Source organism: Sciurus carolinensis, chromosome 10 (genome assembly GCF_902686445.1).
Source record: "Sciurus carolinensis chromosome 10, mSciCar1.2, whole genome shotgun sequence".
In the NCBI taxonomy this organism is placed as follows: Eukaryota; Metazoa; Chordata; class Mammalia; order Rodentia; family Sciuridae; genus Sciurus; species Sciurus carolinensis.
In genome coordinates, this window is record NC_062222.1 from 120,939,773 (window position 1) to 120,958,831 (window position 19,059).

The window sequence follows — 19,059 nt, forward strand, 5'->3', positions numbered from 1 at the left end:
GGAGGCAGAGAGAGGAGTGGTCAGTTCCCAAGGCTTCCCGGAGAAGGTGACATTGGGACTGATTCTTGAAAGGTCATAGGTGTTTGCCAGATAAGGGGGCAGGGTGGGTGCTGGATGCAGAATAGATCAGAGAGGGGAACGAAGTTGAATGAAGCTGGAGGGGTCAGGGAGGCTGAGGAGCCCCGGAGAGACGCCAACCTGGAGACGTCTGGCTTTTCCTAGTAGGTGACCAGGGTGCTCAAGGGCCTCAAGCAGGGGCAGAAGTATCAGATGGGACTTCCCGAGGTCACTCTGGCAGCAGTGGGGAGAGCTAGAGGAGCATGGACCGGAAGCAGGGAGAGGATGGCCATGGCCCAGGAAGAGAGGATGCAGGCTTGGGCAGACAGAGTGATGGAGACAGAACTAACGGATGTGAAGAGAGGGGCCCGAAGGATCTATGGCTGCAGGGCTGTGGGCAGGGAGGACAAGGAGCGGGAGGGCATGTCACGTCCTGTGACAGCTGACACCATGACCCCAAGCTGGGTGTCCTGGTTCGATTTTAACTTAATACTCACTAACCACCTGCTCTTGGGCAGGGGACTTACTTTCTCTGAATCTCAGTTTCATCATCTGAAAAATGGGCGTGATAGTAGCCTGTCTCTCCTGGTGTTGGGTCTGGTGAGTTGATGTCTGTGTACAAGGCTGGGGACAGTCCCAGCACTCAGGAAGCCTCTCAGAAGCAGTGCTTCTCAAACTCAGTACTACCGACATTTCGGACCAGAGGATTCTTTGTTCGGGGGGCTTCTCTTGGGCATTGTAGGAGATGCAGCTCTGGCCTCCATTCACCAGATACCTTTACTGTTTCCCCAGGATTCTCCTTATCTCCAAAAGTGTCTCCAGACACTGCCAAATCCAAGGAAACCAAATCACCCTTGGCTGGGATCCACAGTGTCAGTGTCATTACTATGGTTACGGGCAGAGGAAATTCCAGGTTTTCCTGGTCTCCTGGAAGGTGTGTGGCTGCCCCTCCTCTTTCCCCAGGACGAACCCACAGGAGACGGAGATGAATGTTGAATGCTGACCAGTTGAGGCGAAATGGGCTATGACCTCGCCCACCTCAAAATTGTTGTTGAGCTTTCTGATCATACTTAAATGTAGTGTTGCTGGTTGGGACTGGGAGTGAATCGTTTTCACAATACATTCTTTTTAAAGACAATACTCTCCATAAGAATGTTTTCACTTTATTTTTATAGCTCAAAGTTTTGTTTATAAAAATTTAGGGCTATTTTATTTTCCATGGAGGCCTGGAGATAGAATCTGGGTAAAAACCGCAAGACTTCCTGATGCAGGTGCGGCTGCACCTTTAGATTCAGCCAGTTCCACTCACCTGTGTTTGGCTTCTCAGCTCTGACTAATGGTGGGAGAGGGGCCGAGTGCTGGGTGGGCACTGTAGGATCCACCGTGTGTGCCAAACCTGCCAGTCAGGTGCTGCTGGGGCCACCTTATAACAGGATGGAGGAGCGTACATACCCCGTGGACCTGCCACGTCCCCCTCCCCTGCCAAGGCCTCTGCCTCCCTGGGCCACGCGGCCTTCCTCTGGAGGCAGGGGAGCAGGGGAAGGGAGTGGAAGGAGCCCCATTCTGCCCTCAGCGCCCGCTTTTCTGGGTCATGTCGGGAGGACTGGGGAGCCTCCTGCAGAGGTAGGGCACACGCTCCTTCCAATTCATCTCAAACTGGCAGTGTCCCTGCCTGGGGCTATGAGAGCATCTTCCGGCTAACCCAGGAGAGATTGGTGTCATACATTATACCCAGCTTCCTAACGAGACTGAAAAATAGGTAGAAAAGTCGATTTTCTAAGTTGAGGGTAAAAGTGAGTTTACGTTTCCAGCATATATTTTAGAAAAGAATAGTAGTAAAGCTGGCATGCCTGTCTGCTCCTGTCTCTCAAAGGCCCTTCCTTCCAAGGGCCTCCTGCTTTTAGTGTCTGGCTGGCCCTGGCCTGCCTCAGACCGCCCTAGCTTATAGGAATGGTGTTTACGTTCTGTTTGCTGCTGCTGTCCTGACCCGTCCTGTCCTGTTGATTAATAGACTTTATTAGAACATCCTTTTGCTATAGTTGGAATGTGGTTTGTCCTCTGAGATTCACGTGTCAGAAACTTGTTTTCTAGCATGGCCATGTGGGAGGTGAGGGAAGCTCGAAGAGGTGGACCTACTGGAAGTCCTAATGTCATTGCAGGTACTGACCTTGGAAGATATTAAGGTCATTGTCATGGGATCCCTAAGCTCTTGAGAAAGTAAGTTAAGAGTAAGTCTAACTCCTGACCCGTTCTCTGGCTTCTGTTGGCCATGTGCTATCCTCTCTCACATATTCCAGCTAGAGTCCAGCTGATGCCAGTTCCATGCCCTTGAACCACCAGGACTATGAACTACACCAAAGCTCTTTTCCTGATAAAGTTAGCCTTTCTTAGGTATTTGGTTATAGTAACACCAAACAGACTAATGTATTCACATCACAGTTTTTCATATCCAAGACAGGCTCTGAGAACAGACAGGAGCATCAGGTGTTCAGTGCCTGGAATTTTTACTGTAGGAACTGAATAGAAAGAGGAACATCTAACTAAGTGTGTTCCTAAGTCACTCACAACCTTTCATTCATTCATTCACTGAAGAAGTGTTGACTGGGTGCCCCCTATGAGCCAAGGCACGAAGAAGCCTGTGGTTTGGGCTAGAGTTATTTAGGCCAAATATAAAGAAAACATCAGCTCTCTTGATTCCCGGGGGGAATTAATTTGTGAAATTATTCTTCCTGGATTTTTTTAACAGACAGGATGGGAGGAGAAGATGGTCTGTTATTTCTGATTCTTTAGGAGGGAGTCATCTCTTTTCCTGGCAGCATCTCCTCGTATACATGGCCGACACTCCAATTCCAAGCTGCTACTCATGCACGTGTCAGACTTGAGAGTGATTTTTCCCTGCACCGTGTGATTTTAGTTGGATCATCTGCTCTCCATCTAAGCCAACAACACACTTCAAAGGACCTCCGGGGTGGAGTGGACGGGCTTCAGCTCCATTAACAAGCGTGGAGAATGGCCTCCACGCCCCAGCCAGCGAGATCAGCAGCGAGAGTACCTTCCAGATGCTCCCAGAATTCCTGGATCTCCCTAACGCAGGGGAGAATCGCCAGATAGTTACACCTTTACTCTTTGAGGGCTGTGATTGTCGAATTTTTAACTGTGGTAAAGTGCACGCAAGTTACCGTTTCTAATAGAGTGCAGTAGCATCAAGTGTGTTCACACTGCCGTGCAACACATCTCTACTTCTTTGTTTCTTGGAAAACTGGAATTCTACCCTTATTTAAAAACTCCCCATTGCTTTCCCCGCACCCTGAAAACCACCGTTGCACTCTCCGTTGCCTTGAGTCCAACAGCTTTACCTACCTCACATAAGTGGACGCGCAGGGTTTTTGTGTTTCAGTGACTGGCTTGTTTCATGCAGCACGAGGTACTCATCCACGGTAGCGCTTATCAGAATCGCCTTCCCTTTTCACGCTGAACGACATTCCATCCTATGTACCTGGTGCTTTTGGTTTGTTTGTCCCAGGATGGACACTTGGACTGCCTCCACCTCTTGGCTCTTGCGAATAACGCTGCTGGGAACGTCGGAGTACAAAGGTCTCTTCAAAGGCATTTTGCTCTCAGTTCTTTTGGGGATAACAGAGTGGCTGGATCATGTGGCAGTTCTGTTTGATTTTTCCAGAAACCTCCAGACTGCTTCTGCAGCCATTCCGGCATCTTCTGTTCCCGCCGGCGGTTCGCCAGGGTTCCAGGTTTTCCGCATCCTCGTCAACACTTGTTCTTCTCCCATTTTTGTTTTGAATAGTATCCATCCTCATAGGTGTGGGGTGTCTTCTATTTTTGTGCAGCAGTTTATACAGGGGTTTTGTAGGAATTAAGAATGTAATGCTTTCATCAGGTGACGCAGTGTCTGTGGAAGAGCTTTGAGGAGAGGAAGGTCCTGTTTGGGCCTGAGCGACAGGCTGGTTGAGGAGAATCTGCCTGGAGTCCGTGTCTCTGTCACGTACTCAGCGGCAGACCGTCGAGGGCAGCTCAGGGAGTGGAGGTGTCCAGGTTATCCCTTTAATTCTCCGCCTGCAAAGGGCTGGGCATAGTTAGCTGCCCAGTCAATCAATCCTTCCTCCCTGTGACCCTGCAGAGCACATCTGTACCCCATCCTCTTCAAAGAACCACCTCACCCTCCTGTTGCTCTGCTTGTCCACCTGGTATGCTGCCTTCCCGTCCCAACTCAGGTCCTGCCCCTCACGTCATCTCTTCTGTCTCCCCAGGCTCCCAGCTCCTCCGCCCTTGTCCCCTTTGACATTTCGTTTTTGTCCCTTTAAAGTGACCATCTCCCCACATGATGGTTGATGTGTCTGATTTCACTCTAGAACTTAGAGTCCTCAAATATAGGAACCGTTTCTAGGTTTTCTCGAAGACCCTCACCTCAATAAGCCTTTGCTGAGTGTAACTGAGTGGCCTCCAAGATGAGTTGTGAATCTCAGTGTACTGAGTCCAAACATCTTCGTTGGGTTGGTAAATCACGGAAGGAGTGAAGAATGTGCCTTCCAGGAGACCCAAGTTCAAGGTCTACACCAACCACGCTGTGGCTCTGGTTCAGCCTATAGAGCACGCTGGGCTTATTCTCCTTCCTTCTGCATTTCTCCCTTTCTCCTCCATTTCTCCCACTCTGAGCCTGTTCACTCTGGGGAGCTGCTATTCTGTCTGTAGACATAGCTCTGTTTCCCAGGTCTGGCAGGACCCTGTAGCCCTCGTGGTTCTTGCTTTCCTGTTATTTATCATCCATGTCTGAGATAGACAGGTGCCCAGTTAGAAGAGCCCCGTGGTACATGCGCACTCAATCTGGGAGCCATGCTTTGGGTCCTCCCAGCACTGTGTTAGGCCTGGGGCAACTGCAGTGAACAGCAGAGCCAGCCCACACACAGCTCTCTCTCTCTGCCAAGTGCCAGGGGTGCAGAGGGGAGGACATTACAGGTTGACAGCTGATCTACCAACTTGGTAGAGAACACAGCTGTTCCCACTGGTGTCTCCCACTCTGATGTATAACAGGATGTGTTCCTCACCTCCCAGAATTGGCGAGCCTTTGAATTAAAGATGGCGGTGCTCCTTGGGGCACCCAGCAGCAGTGCATGTAGATGCGTCCTGAGACCCTTCTGCCTCTGAGGTTCCAGAGCCCGTGCTCTGCATCCTGATATCCTTACATGGCACAGGGAATTCTCCTGTGTGGCTCTGTCCCTCCACTCACCCCTGTCCTGGCTCTGGGGCATCATCCAACAGGAGACACCCCACATCAGGACTCCTAGGGGTGTTTGGGTCAGTCAACCTCTAGCATTTCCCCGGGGGAGCTTCTAATTCTCCAGTAAAATGGCTCCTGCCAGGGCCGAGCATTTGCACTATATTAGCATTTGGGTTTGTTCTAATGCTGGTACAGTCGTGTTTTAGTACGCGTGCTTTTTCATTATTTAAGAGTCGTGCTGGCTACTTCTTTTACTCTCCTGTCACACCTTCCTTGTCAAAACTGAACTGTTTGAATTCAAAACCCCTTTCAGCAATGCTGATGCTCTGGCATCCGGGGAAGTGAGGCTGGAGGGAGGTCACAGGAATGGCAATGGCGAGTGGGGGCTGGAGAGCTGAGCGTTGGTGATGGCAGGCAGCAGGGCGGAAGGACACAGAGACTCAGGTGCGGGCAGGTGGGTCCCAGGGTTCTCAGCAGATGACATGAAGCAGGGAGGGTCGGGGGCAGAAGACAGGGGAGCTGGACGGCCTGCCTCTCCGGACATCTGCCCTCATTCCTGGGTGCCGCAGAGCTAGTGCCTGCGGCCACAGGAAGTCCAAGAACTGCCAATAAATGGTTCTCTGGGAGGAGGCCAGGCCTGAGGCTGGGCTGTTCTCCCAGGGCAGACACCATCTGCCTGGGTCCTTCGGGGCCACTGCTGCCTCCTGCCCCAGGCTTTGCAGTGCTGATGTAGGGGAAGAGGTGACCCCGCACGATGGGTCCAGGAGTTACTGGCTTCACTAGCAAAACACTACTCTGTTTTCCATTTTGTGTTTGCCAAGGATTACTGAGTTTATTTGGAGACCCTAAAATGCAGAGCATGGATGTTCTAGAAATACAATTATGTTGTGGAATAACACCAGGATACCAGTGTCTTTTTGAAGAACGGTTTTCACTGGTGTTTGTTGAAGAACCAGTATCTTTATTATTATTTTTTAAAGCATACCTTTTTTAGTTTTTAAAAAATATACAGAGGTGTGAGGGGAAAACACAAACAAAAACAAAAGAACAAAGAATGAGCTATGACTTTCCAACCCAGAAAATAACCTGAAAGGAGAGACAAAGAGAGATGGAGGAAGAAAGGCAGGTAGGAAGGGAGAGAGGGACAGAGGGAAATGCCTTGTGTGAAATCAGGAAGTTCACACAGTACTGGAAAGTACAGCAGTTTACTTTTGAGAGAGATATAAACCAGCTCCTGAAGCTTTGGGAGCTCCTGGGAATCACTGGATCAGAATGCAAACCAGGAATGCACCATGTTTTTAATCAGAAAACTCCTACCAACGACTGAGTGACATTTTCTCCTCTTACTTTTTTCCCATCTTGCAAACTTCTACTTTGGATGCACTGCGCCTGTCGGAAGCTTGAAACTAAAAATGACTTTCCTATTGATGTCTCTGTCCCTCTCCCAGGGAATGAGGGTGCCTTTCTCCTTCTGAATTCTCAATCAGATGCTGGCTCCAGCTCCCGGGCCCTCGGCAAGTGGCCACTTTCTCAGGGTCTACGTCCTGCTTCTTCAAATGATGAGCACACAAATGGGGACCTTATGCCATTATTGTCAAAGAGGAAAAAGGGCAAAATAAATGATGCTATGCCCCTTGGGAAATGGTGGAGGTACATTCATAGTGGCTGTGGCTTTCACTCCTTAGCTTCTGGTACAGGAAGTCAGAGCGTGGGGAAATGGCTCCTTCTATTTGGTTTGTTTGTTTCTTTGTTATCCCATTAATCTCTATAAACAAGGCATGTTTTAGTTGTAGATTGACTAGAAAAAAATGCATATGCTAAACCAGATGGGTGAAATTAACAGTTTCATTAAACTGACTTTAAAATCGCCAGTTTCACAATATCACCAAAGACATTGCAGCCTCGATTTTAGGCAACCGTTGGAACTTAAACTTTAACAAATGTGTGAAATGAGCAATTTTACCTTAGAATTATTATTTTCTGTTATATTCACTGGTGCAGAAAGTTGTTTAGATTCTTATGCAGAAAAAAAAAGTGATTGCAGTATTTTGGGGGGAGTTAAGAATTGTAATATACAAAGAAATCATGGAGCCCTTACAATCTGCCCGTTTCCGTCTGCAGAGTTTTTTTGTGCTGAGGTTTTTCTTTGAGCTTTGTGAAGGATTTGATTTTGTGCCTTATTTTCCAGCGATCCCAGGTACCTGGAGAGTCCTGTTAATGATTTCTGGGGTTCCAAGCCAGGGGTCAGCAGGGCAAGTGTTTTATTTGGAGCTTCATTTGTTTGGAGTCTCTTCCCTCCTCTGAGCCCACAAAGCTCAGATCTGTGTGTACTCAGGCAAAACCCATCTTCTTAGGTAGGCATTTGGCAAAGCAGGTGAGGCAGGAATGAATCGTTAACAAAATGTTAATGCTGCTTTGCTGAGAATGTGCACAGAGGGGCACCTGAAATGAGCACATATTTAAAAGTAAACATATGAATAAGTAGCAGCAGAATTTATGTTGCGACCCTGTCTGAATGCTACAGTGCATATGGAATCCAGGGGAGAAGGTGGCCAGTGGCCGAGGAGGGTGGGATCTTACCTCACCTACACAAGGAGAAAATCCAAAGCAAGATCCCCAGGCTCCTAGTGGGAAAGGATATTATTTAGATACATCCCAACAGGCGAACGTAGGGAAGTGTTCAAGGATGTCCACTGCCATGCTGTTGCTTATAGCGAAACCACTGGAAGCAGCCCAGAGTCTAAAAATAGAGAACGGCTTGGGAAATGGTACAGCTCCAAAATGCAGCACAGTCGCCCCTCTGTGTCTAAGGGATCGGCATCTGCAGCTTGAATCAGTCATCAACAAAATTTAGAAAAGATGGCTGGGGAAGTAGCTCAGTGGTAAAGCACTTGCCTAGCATGCGCAAGGTCCTGGGTCCCATCCCCAGCTTTGAAAAAAATAAATAAAATAAAGCCTCAGAAAAGAAAATTCATCTGCAATAAACACGTACATTTTTTCCTTGTCATTAGTCCTTAAGCAACACAGAATAGCAACTATTTACATAGCATTTACATTGTATTAGGTTTTATAAGTAATCCTGAGATGATTAAAAGTATACAGCAGGATGTTCCAGGTTAAAGGCAAACACTCGACCATTTTATATATGGGACTTGGACATCCAAGAATTTTGGTACCTGCAGAAGTCCTGGAAGCGGTCACTTGTGAAGACCACGGGTTGACTGTTCTATTGAAACATCAGAAAGAATGAGTTTCTGACAACTGTATAATAATGTAGAGTTCGTTTTTCAAAAAAAAAAAAAAGTTGAGAGTTGGAATTTGGGGAAAGAAAATGTATGTGAATATATGTAAATGAGTGTATGTATGAATTATTGTATATGCTAAAAGGAAATGTCTCAAAGCATGCATACCAAGCTTTTATCTTCACTGTTAAAGAAAGAGTGGGGAAGAGGGCACTTCTGTTTTTATTTTATACAAATCTGCATGGTTTGATTTTTCTTACAACAAGCAGCTAGAAAAACATACAGGAAATGGGACAACTCTGTTTGTTCAGTAAGGTGATTTTTCCAGGCTTTTATGTCTTGTGTGCTTAGGATCAAGAGAGACAAAGCACAGCAAGTGGAGGGGGAACACCACAGCTCAAGGGCTGCCAGTGTAGGCACAGTGTCCCCTCTTAGGGACAGCCAGCCCACCTTGTGCCCACTAGGCTCAGCACCAGCTCATAAACAATGTGTCAACTTTCACAGTGTCACTTCTGGACTTGCTGATCCTGATTTCTGTTTTGAGCACAGACCTCTGCAAGGGAATTGCCCTGAAATAAACCCCATGCCAAACCGTCCCATATGGGCACCTTTGCCCATTCCCTAGTGGAGATCTGAGGAGAGGGAGTCTCTTGCTGCCTTCCGAAAGTTGCTTTTTAATAACACTTTTGGTTTGGATAGGGTGAAGAAAATAAAAATGTTGAATAGAACGGTTATCAGGGAGGTGAAATTTTAGTCTTGACATTTAGCTTAACATTCAGGTTGACATTATTTACATGTAATTAAGTCCTAAGTTGTACGTAAATAACATCTGTGCAATCCTGTGTTACCTTTTATAACGTGACATCTGGGAAGAGTGCCTTACCTGTCCCAGAAAGGAGGTATTTGTTGGCTGAATAATGAAGATTGATTTTAGAAGACTCTAATATAGGACCTGTAAACTTGCTTGTTTGGGCTTAGATGTTGATCAGCTTGTAGATTTATGGGAGCATTATATAAAATGATGCATCATGTGGCTTAGGGCAGTTGAGTGACACGTCTCTATCCACAGTGACAAGGGTCTGCCTGTCTGTCAGGGGTGAATGCAGCAGATTGACTGAATTCAGGCTTAGTGACCCACAAAACTAGGTTCAAAGGTGGGCTCAACCTCGACCCCTTGGTAGCCTTAGACAAGTTATTTCTCTTCTCTAGGCCTCAGTGTCCTCGGGAGCCTTGGTCCGGAAAAAAACAGGAGGCTAAAAATATTACAGACCACCTAAGATCATAGGGATCCAGTGACAATCTGCATGGGACACGCCCCTATGCTGGCAAACTGGAAGTTCCCCCATGAAAGTCGCCCACTGTTTTGATTCTGTTTAGAGGCCCACAAGAGAAACCGGAGGCCAAAGACATGAGGGAGTGTGTCCAAATAAGGTTCTTTTGCCCAATTTTTTTAGAGCAGTACCTAAGAACTATTTCCCAGATAAAACACATTCTTCTTCAGAGAGTCTTAGAAGAAAAAGTCTCCCTGGAAGTTGCAGTGGACTGACTGGGTGGTGAATTACACCCGGTAAATTACCCTCTTGAGGCCCTCGCTCAGCTCTGTTAGGTACATCCTTTCCCCAGGATACTAGGCTGTCATTTAGTGCCAAAGAAAAAGCTGTTTACAGAATGACACCCTGGCATCCCCAAAGGGTTTAATTTACCTCCCCAGAAGGTGGTATATTTCAAGATACTGCGAGACCAACATATCGATAACTCAGGTGATTTAATTGGTTTTTCTCTCTTCTTTCTAAAGCCATGTCGATCCCATGGCAATTAATTTCATGTGCTGTGAATTGTGTTATTTACAGGGCCAAGGAGCCAAAGCGAATCTGTATTAGAAATCGGTGGGAAGATATTCGAGAAGGCTGTAAAGAGACTCTCCGGCTCTGATGGTCTTCACCAAATTAGCTCGGTCACCCCCTTTCTGATGGATTCCAGCTGCCTCGGATACCATAAAGCATCCTACTACCTCGCAGTCTTCTATGAAACTGGATTAAGTGTACCCCGGGACCAGCTGCAGGTGAGCGTTTCATGGGTTCCAGGAGCATTAGTCACCTGTGTTGTGCCTGCAGAGTAACACCCCCATCGCAGGCAGACATGGCCCAGTTCCTTGGAGTCCTTTAACAATCTGTACGCCCAGGAGAAATGTCGTGGGGTGGCGTGAACGTAGGGTACCTTGCTTTCCGAGAGCCCTGTTTACTTCTGCACACAGCACTGGTGGCGCCATGATCCGTGCTTTCCAGAATCCCGTTCCAGAATCCTCTTCCCCACTCAGTGTGACTGCTCCAAGGGTGAGATCGTTATCCTATATTCCTGCTCAGCTAAGAGAAGTCATCTGGGTCTCTAAGCAAAGTATTGTCACATCCAGCCTTCTACCATCAAAATAAATGTCATACCAGAAAGTTTTGTTTTGGGTCTTGAATCCAAATTGATTACGCAACTTGCCTAACATTTAGAGTCACATTTTCCTAAGTGTATTAGTCAGGGTTCTCCAGAGAAACAGAACCAATGGGATTATATATATATATAGGAAGAGATTTATTATGAAGAACTGGCTCTTACTGGCTGGTGGTATATTTCCAGCCCAAGCCTGAAGGCCAGAGGACTAGGGATGCTGATGGTGTAAATTCCAGTTCAGGAACAGGAAAAGACCCATGTCCCAGCTCACGCAGACAGGCAGGAAGCAAAAAGAGACAATTCCTCTTCTTCTGCCTTTTGGTTTTATTTAGGATCTCAAGGGATTGGATGGGGACCACCCACACTGGGAGGCCATCTGCTGTGCTCAGTCCACTGCAGTGCTAATCTCCTCTGGAAACACCCGCACAGACACACCCAGAAATAACCTCTAAACTGGGACCCCATGGCATGGACAAGTTGGCAGATAAAATACATCATCACAAAAAAATGTGACTGTGTCTGGGACACAGTTACTCAGGAGGCTGAAACGGGAAGATGGAGATTTTGAGGTCAGCCTCAGCAATACTGTGAACGCAATACAGGGAGATCTCAAAAAAGGAAAGAGAGAGAGAGAGAGAGAGAGAGAGAGAGAGAGAGAGAGAGAGAGAAATTAAGAAGAACTACAAAATGCTCCCTGGTCACCTTTAGTCTTCACATGGGCACACATGATGGTCCTTGATTTGGGGAAACCCATCCTCTTTAGACTCACCTCGGTGTCTTCATGTTCCTTTCCAGTGACTCATCTGGTTTATAGATGCTCCTGATCAATAGGGTGTTTTCCTGAGTCCCTGAAGCAGTCCCCACAAAGGTGGAATGGTGTAGAAAATTCTAGCCCCTCTCTGTGCTGCTCAGTGGCTGGGTGACCATGGACAAATGACTCCACCTTGCTAAGTCTCTATTCCCTCAACTATGAAGTGAACTTGTAGGACCAGCCAGCCTAGAGTGGGAGGTTGGGGTGTGCACCCACATTCAGATCATGTTCTTAAGTAATGTAGCTGAGACAGCAGAGGGGTCTTTAGACCTGTTGGCTGGGGGAAGGTCCCCATTTCTTATCTTAAAGCTACTAGCCCTTAGGAAGGATGGACAACTGGGGATTTGTAAGCCATAAGAGATCTGGGTTAGTTTATTTACTAAAGACTGATTTGTTTTCAAAGGTAAGTTCACATTTCTGAAGTGGTAGGATCATATATAGGGACTGAGCTGGATGACCTTTCAGTGTTAGGATTTTATAAGCCTATCCTCAGTCTGGTAAACACTTTGCCAATTTCCCTAACAGGGCATGCTGTATAGCTTGGTAGGAGGCCAGGGCAGCGAGAGACTGTCTGCAATGAATCTTGGGTACAAGCACTACCAAGGTATTGACAACTACCCGCTGGACTGGGAACTGTCGTATGCCTACTACAGCAACATCGCCACGAAGACACCCCTTGACCAGCACACACTGCAAGGAGACCAGGTACCTGGGATGGGTGGAAATGGTGATGGACTGTTTACCAGGGTTTCCTGAGCTATTTATAAAGGGTCTGCACCCGTGGCTGGCTTATTCGCTGTCTCTCAGAGGGTGGAGTGAGTGTAATCAAATGAAGAGAAATGCTTCCTTGCACTATAGTTTTTATTTTCTGACTCTGTTCTTAGGTTGTACAGTCCTGCATCTGTACACAGAGATCTTTCCATGAGTGGGAAGACTGGTATGTGCAGGGTAGATTTGACCCTGGACAAATTTGGATTTTGCAAAACAAAACAAAACAAAAAAATGGGCACCAGGAGCATATGCCTCTTGTCTTTCTCCCAAAACCGTGTGCAATGGCGAGGTCTGGAGCTGTTAGGAAGGACCGAGTCCAACCGTGTGAGGCAATAATCTCCTAGGGTTCTTATCAATAATGTAATGAGCAAGCATTACCCAGAAGTCAGCTCCACACCCAGCAAGGCTCCCAGTGCTGCTCACTTGAGAAATGTCTGTCCCCATCACGTGAATTTTGTTGGCCCCGTGCTCCTGGGTGAGCGTCAACAGCAGGTGATGTTTGATAACTTTGTCCTGTCATGGGTTAAGGACTAGATGAGAGGCACCAACTCCGGCTCCTCATTTTGCAGGCTCCCAAATCTTATTGACTCATCGGGCAAAGAAATCAGTGGCTCACATCTGCCAAAACCAAAAAAAGCAACATGTTAGATTAAACCGACTGATGGATTGTTTCCAAACTTAAAAGGCTCAAAGTAGTAAGGGACACAGGAGAGCTCGCTGGCTCAATGATGCCAACCTACGTCACGGGAGAGCAGACAGGTGGCTGGCTTCATGGTCACAGCACATGAGCTGATCAAGTTGGGAAGTGCAGTTTTTTTTCTATAAAGGGCCAGACAGTAAATATTTCAGACTTTGCCTTCACGGTCTCTGTCGCAGCTTCTCAACTCTGCCACAGGAATAAGCGAACGAATGGGCCTATGCAGCCAGGGATAGTACATAACTGTGTGGCAGGATTTGGCTGTGGTCTGTCATAAACTTGATTTCCCCCTGCTTAGTGAGCAGGCCTGAGGGTCAGGATTGTCGAATCTTGGGCTTAGTGGGTAATTGAGAACCAGACCACTGCTCCCCAGCTGTGCTCCTGGATTGTACCAGAAACCCACAGTGCAGAAAACGCATGCTTTGATATTTGGGAATGGATGGTTTTCGTAAAAGAAATCCACAGAGGCCACTGTACAGTTATGAAATAAGCAACTCAAAGATATGTGCTGTCAGTGAACATTAAACACGAGTGAGGCTGTACCCACCAAGCCCATCTGTGGAGACATTTTAATTTCTTTAGAAAATAATGATTCCTGCTGAATAAACTCACACACCCTTATTATTTGTATGTTATTTGTACTGGATATTCTTTCAGTGTCTATAAACTATGTGCAAAATTTGACCTCAGCTTGATAAGAACTAACTTATTAACAAAGTATTTTAAAAGAATCACCCTGAAAAAACAGTTTTACAAAATCGGGCTCCAAAAATAATATTTCCTTTGTCTTTCCACGGAGCCAGAATGTGTTCATAATGCCCTATATGTCTTATGTTATACTTTTTTTATATTATACTTTAAAGAATTCTAATTCAGCATAAATTAGCAGCGGGAAATGGTATGTTGCTAACAAGCTCCTTTTCTTTTGAAGATTTGGCATATGAAATGTTATGATTATGAAAGAAAATGTTTAATTGGTTAGAACCAGAGAAAAGATCCATCTTGCAGCTGAAAAGTCGTATGATTAAGAATCTCAGATAGGAATTATACACTTAGAAGAGTTGTGTCATAGCTCATTTTCTTAAGAATGTGTAATTAATGGCTTCTTGAGAATTTAAGCAGGTGTCATACATTGATTTAAATGTCCTTTTGTTGAGACATCTATTAATTCACCAGCATAATGTAGCAAATGAGGAGCTATAGAAAGCCAGACCTCTAATTAACAAACCAAGGATCTGTCAATAACTCCCTCCTTGATTCTTGTTTCATTTTCTCTTTTATGTAACTTGTGGTTCGCATCATTTCATCTTCTTTATTAGGTCTCTCACTTCACGTCATTTCTTTATGATTTAGTAGGACTCAGATTAAACAGAAAGAACATGGCTAGTGTTTCTGTTTGTTTGCTTTGGAGGCTTATGTTGCAAATGAGTTCCTGCCATTCTGCTCACTCCTTAGAAGCTGCTCTCCCTCAAGGTTTGATGGTGGCTTTCTGTTCCCTCTGCATCTTCTGGGGGTGGCAGGGCAGGGACTCATCCACACCCTTGGCTTCAACCGAGTGCTGATGACGCTCAGCCCTTCATCTCCAGCTGAGGCTTTTCTTACATGTGACATCACAAAGGAGGCCACCTCCTCCTCCTCCCCCCCTCCCATGGCACCTCCTCTGGTGGCACCATGGTCTATACTTGAAACTGGGACATCGTCTCTGATCCCCCATCACCCTGTCCGTCAACAACCCCCAACAGCCTTACGTGCCAGTTTCTCTCTCCTTCCGTCTCCATCCCTGCTGCCACTGCCTGATTTTGTCCTTCGTCCTCTCTCCACTGAGCTGCTACAACAGCCACCACCTCTTATGAACTGAATTGTGTCCCCTCAAAATCTCTAGCTGCCTGGGGACATAGCTCAGTGGTAGAGTGCTTGCCTAGCATTTGCAAGGTCCTGGGTTCTATCTCCAGAACCATCAAAAAAAAAAAAAAAAAAAAATCCACTTATTGAGGTCCCAATCCCCAGTATCTCCAAATGGAATTATGCTGAAAGATAAGGTGTTTAAAGAGGCAGTACCTTTAAATGAGGCCATTATGGCGGACCCTAATCCAATAGAAACAGTGTCCTTTTAAGAAGAGATTAGGACACAGAGCAGAGGGACAGCTGTGTCATATGCAAACCAGAGAGCCTCCTCCAAAGAAACCAAACCTGCCAACACCTTGATCATGGGCTCTAGAGCTGGGAGAAAATAAGATTTTGTTGGTAAATCACCCACAGGAGAGATCACGCCTCCTCTCTGGTCTTCCAGTTGCCATCTTGGCCGTCTTCTCATAAGTCACTACTGGAGATGTTCTACCTCGCCAAGCATCAGAATCAGCAGGGGTTTAAGGAGCACCTGTGCCCAGGCTCCACCCCAGGGCCTTAACGCAGCGACAGGGGCGGGGCCCCGGGCACACGTGTGTCCCCTCACCCTCCATCTCTGCAGCTTCCCCACCCTCAAGCTTCAACCAACCACAGATGAAAATGTCTGGAAAAAACTGGCCCTATGCTGACCACGTGCAGACTTCTCCCCTGTCCTTATTCCTGAAACCAGGCGGGCTAACACTACGTACATGGTCATGATGCATGAGGTGTGTCAAGTAATGAGAGATGATTCAGAACACATGGGGGTGCACAGGTCCTACACAAACGCCAGACCACTTTACAAGAGGAACTTGGCCACCGGAGGACTTCACCATCTGCAGGGTCCCAGAACCAATCCCTTCGGCTGCTGAGGGCTGATTGTGTGAGGGTTTGTTTCGAGCTTCTTAGATGGTTGCAGCGTGTAGCCAGGGCTCAGAAGGGCTGACCCCAGGACTGCGTCCAGCTGGTCACAGAGCCAATCAGACCTTCCTTGGTCCTCCTTTCCTATATCCTCAGCTCTGACCACCCTGGCGTGGCCCGTCAGCTCTGGCAACAGCAAATTTCGTCCACACCATGGTGTTCCTGCCTCCTGGCCTTGCCAGCCTCTTCCTCTGTCCTGCTCTCTCTGCGCCCGTTTCCCATGGGGACCACCCCTTTAGCACTTGCTCAGCTGCCACCTCTTCCTCCCTGGATCGTCCCTGTCCAGGGTCACCACAGCACCCATCTCTTTCATGGCTCCTGTGCCCGATGCCATGCCTAGGGTTACAGAGATGGTGCCCTCTCAGACCATTATCTCCTGAGGCGGGGACCTTGTCTGTTCTCCTTGGTGACCTCAGAGCCACATGCTGCTTGGCATGCCATTGGCACTCTGTGTTTACCTTGATGGAATGATGGAAGGGGTGTGAGGGCAGAGCTCATCCAGGGATGAATAGCTAGTGACAACCGTGTCTCATTGACGCCGTGCCTTCAGATGTGACAAGTGCCTCATCACAGACCGCGGGTACCCAGAGCACACGGCTTTAAACCCTGCCTCTCTTGACATCCCACCTTTGGGGAATCTTGCTTCTCTTCTCTATCTCTTCTCAGTTACAGTGATATTTCCCCAACCTTACTTTAAAGTCCTAAAATGTTAAATTTCAACAAAGAAAACACGCCCTATTGGGAGTCCAACATTACAGCTGATTTTCAGCACTTTAAGAGGCAGGTTCTTTGTGGCAGCTCCATCGGGCCCTGAAGGGAGGGCGCAGACGCAGGCAGGTTAAGTGGAGGCTATGAAATCGCCCGTTCCTCTTGCCAGCCGCTCTCTGTTCCCGGGAGTGCTGGCAGAGCCATTATATCTCACAAGTCTGCCGAAGGCAGATGCTTCTGGAAAACATGAGGCTGCTGAGAGCCTCTCCGGCTACAAGTCGGGAGGGTTTTCATCTTCCTGGCCTCTTCTGTCTTCCTGTCTTTCCCTCTTCCTCCTCCGTCTCCCTCTTCCCTCCCCCTCCTCCCTCTTTCTTTCTCTTCCTTTCTCTCCATCTTTCCTTCCCTGCTTCATTTCTCCTCTCTCTCCCCTTCTTGTCTTTCTCTTTCTCTCTCCTTTCTCCCTCCCTCTCTTCCCTCCCTTTCTTTGTCCTCCCCTTTCTGGCTTTTCCTGAAATCAGCGATGGCAGAGGACAGAGACTGGTCCTCCGCAGGCTGCCGGCTGAGCAGAGGGCAAGGCAACAGAACCCTGAGCATCAGCATCTCGGGGCAGCCTGGCGCCTGCTCCGGCACATGACCCAGGGTGGTCTGAGGATTGCAGCGTTTCCAGACATTGGGCCTCCAGGGACCTGGCAGCAGGTTTCAATATGAGATATGAACTGTGCTACTCATTCTGGAGACATTGATTTTATAAATGGCAACAAAAGAACCTTCTGGAAACCATGGAAGATTCCAGAACTGACCAGTCTGGGACATTTGGTCTCTGTCAGCATCCCCTGGTTCTACACACCCTGTTCTGTGCCCACCACCTTTGCTTCTTCAAGTCACAGCTTCTTTCTGGGCCACCAAATGCTGACTGAATAAAAGGATAACCATGTGCTACTCCCTTTAAGGGTCATTCTGTCTTCAGATGCTCTTGCACATGATCTGCTTTCACACAGGGCTCAGACATGTGGCTCTGACAAGGTACTTGTTGCTTTGGTGGCCCCAGGACTAAGGAGAAGCAGCCCCCCGCCTGGGCATGGCAGGGCATGGTGTGGCTCCAGGGCCAGGTTTCCCTGGGTTCACGTCCCAGGCCTGCTGTTCATGGTGAGAAATCTTGGATAATTCCTCTGGCCTCTCTACCTCAGTTTTTCACCTGTAAAATGGGAGCCACAGTGGTATACAGCTCACATGGTTGTTGCAGCACAAATTAGTTAGTCCACACACCATGCATGGAATAGAGACCAGCACACAGGGTGAGCTCTCTCAAATGTTTATGGCCCCCACACTCTCCCCCAATTTCTATTCCTTCTGTTTTCTAAGCACAAAAATTGCCTTAGTTAGATCATCATCCCCACAAAATAAGACTTTGAGCTGGACAAAACTGCAAATTCCAATAGGAGGGCTGAAGTTCTCAACTACTATCAGCCCTTGACACTTTAGAATAAACGAAGACCCTAAAAATGATGTTCCTGTTTAGTAAGAGCAGTCACCACCCCAGGGAGCTACTGAGCTCATGCACAAACTTTCTCATTCAGTCCTCATGCAACCCTGTGAGGTCAATATGCTATTATTCCCACTTTATAGAAGAGGCAACTGAGACTCAGAGAAGCTAAAGAACTTGCCCAAGGTCACAGCACAAATAAGTAGCAGAGCCTCAGTTTGAACCCAGGTCTTCCTGTTTGCACTGCAAAACACAGTGGCTAGTTGGTTGAGTGCTTTTGATAAAGCAGATACCATGCTAAGCTCCATTTTTTGAGTACAGAAAATGAGTATCAGATAAATAAAGCAACTGGCCCAAGTCCACAGTTAATTAGTTGGTGGTGGGTTAGAATTCAAATCTCCTACATCACATATTTAAGAATGTGCTCTTAATGGCCCTACCTGGCTTCACAGCCCAATGGTACCACCCAGCGGAGTGGAAGGGGCTGGGTCAAGGGACGGGTATACAAAGGACAAATGTGTTTCTTCTTCACAGTGATGCGTGGTTGTCAGGGACCCCTGGAAACACGGTCTCTTCCAGACTCCCACTGCACGGTTAGATGCAGTTCATTAGGACCAGGGAGACAGGGAACCCCAGCACTTGCTTCCTCCTTGCAGAACAGTGAGGCCAGTGAAGGGTGAGGGATAACCTGGATCTGACTCCTAAATCTGAAGGACTAAATGTATGATCTTGGGCAAGTCAGTTACCCTCCCGGGACCTCAGTGTCCACGTGTGTGAAATGGGGACATTGATAGTGACTGTCTTAACAGGTTA

The 19,059-nt window shown here is 47.4% G+C and overlaps 1 protein-coding gene across 3 annotated transcripts in view; it reads left to right on the top strand.

The window, feature by feature from the left end:
- Window positions 1–19,059, top strand: part of Sel1l3 (SEL1L family member 3) — a 96,767-nt gene that overhangs the window by 40,277 nt on the left and 37,431 nt on the right. For all 3 annotated transcript variants that reach the window (XR_007110585.1, XM_047567283.1, XM_047567284.1), the window contains exons 10-11: window positions 10,383–10,594; window positions 12,308–12,487. Coding sequence is in view for 2 of the 3 variants with exons in the window: in XM_047567283.1 (XP_047423239.1) it covers window positions 10,383–10,594; window positions 12,308–12,487 (392 nt within the window). In the remaining variant the exon portion in view is untranslated. The remainder of the gene's footprint in view (window positions 1–10,382; window positions 10,595–12,307; window positions 12,488–19,059) is intronic.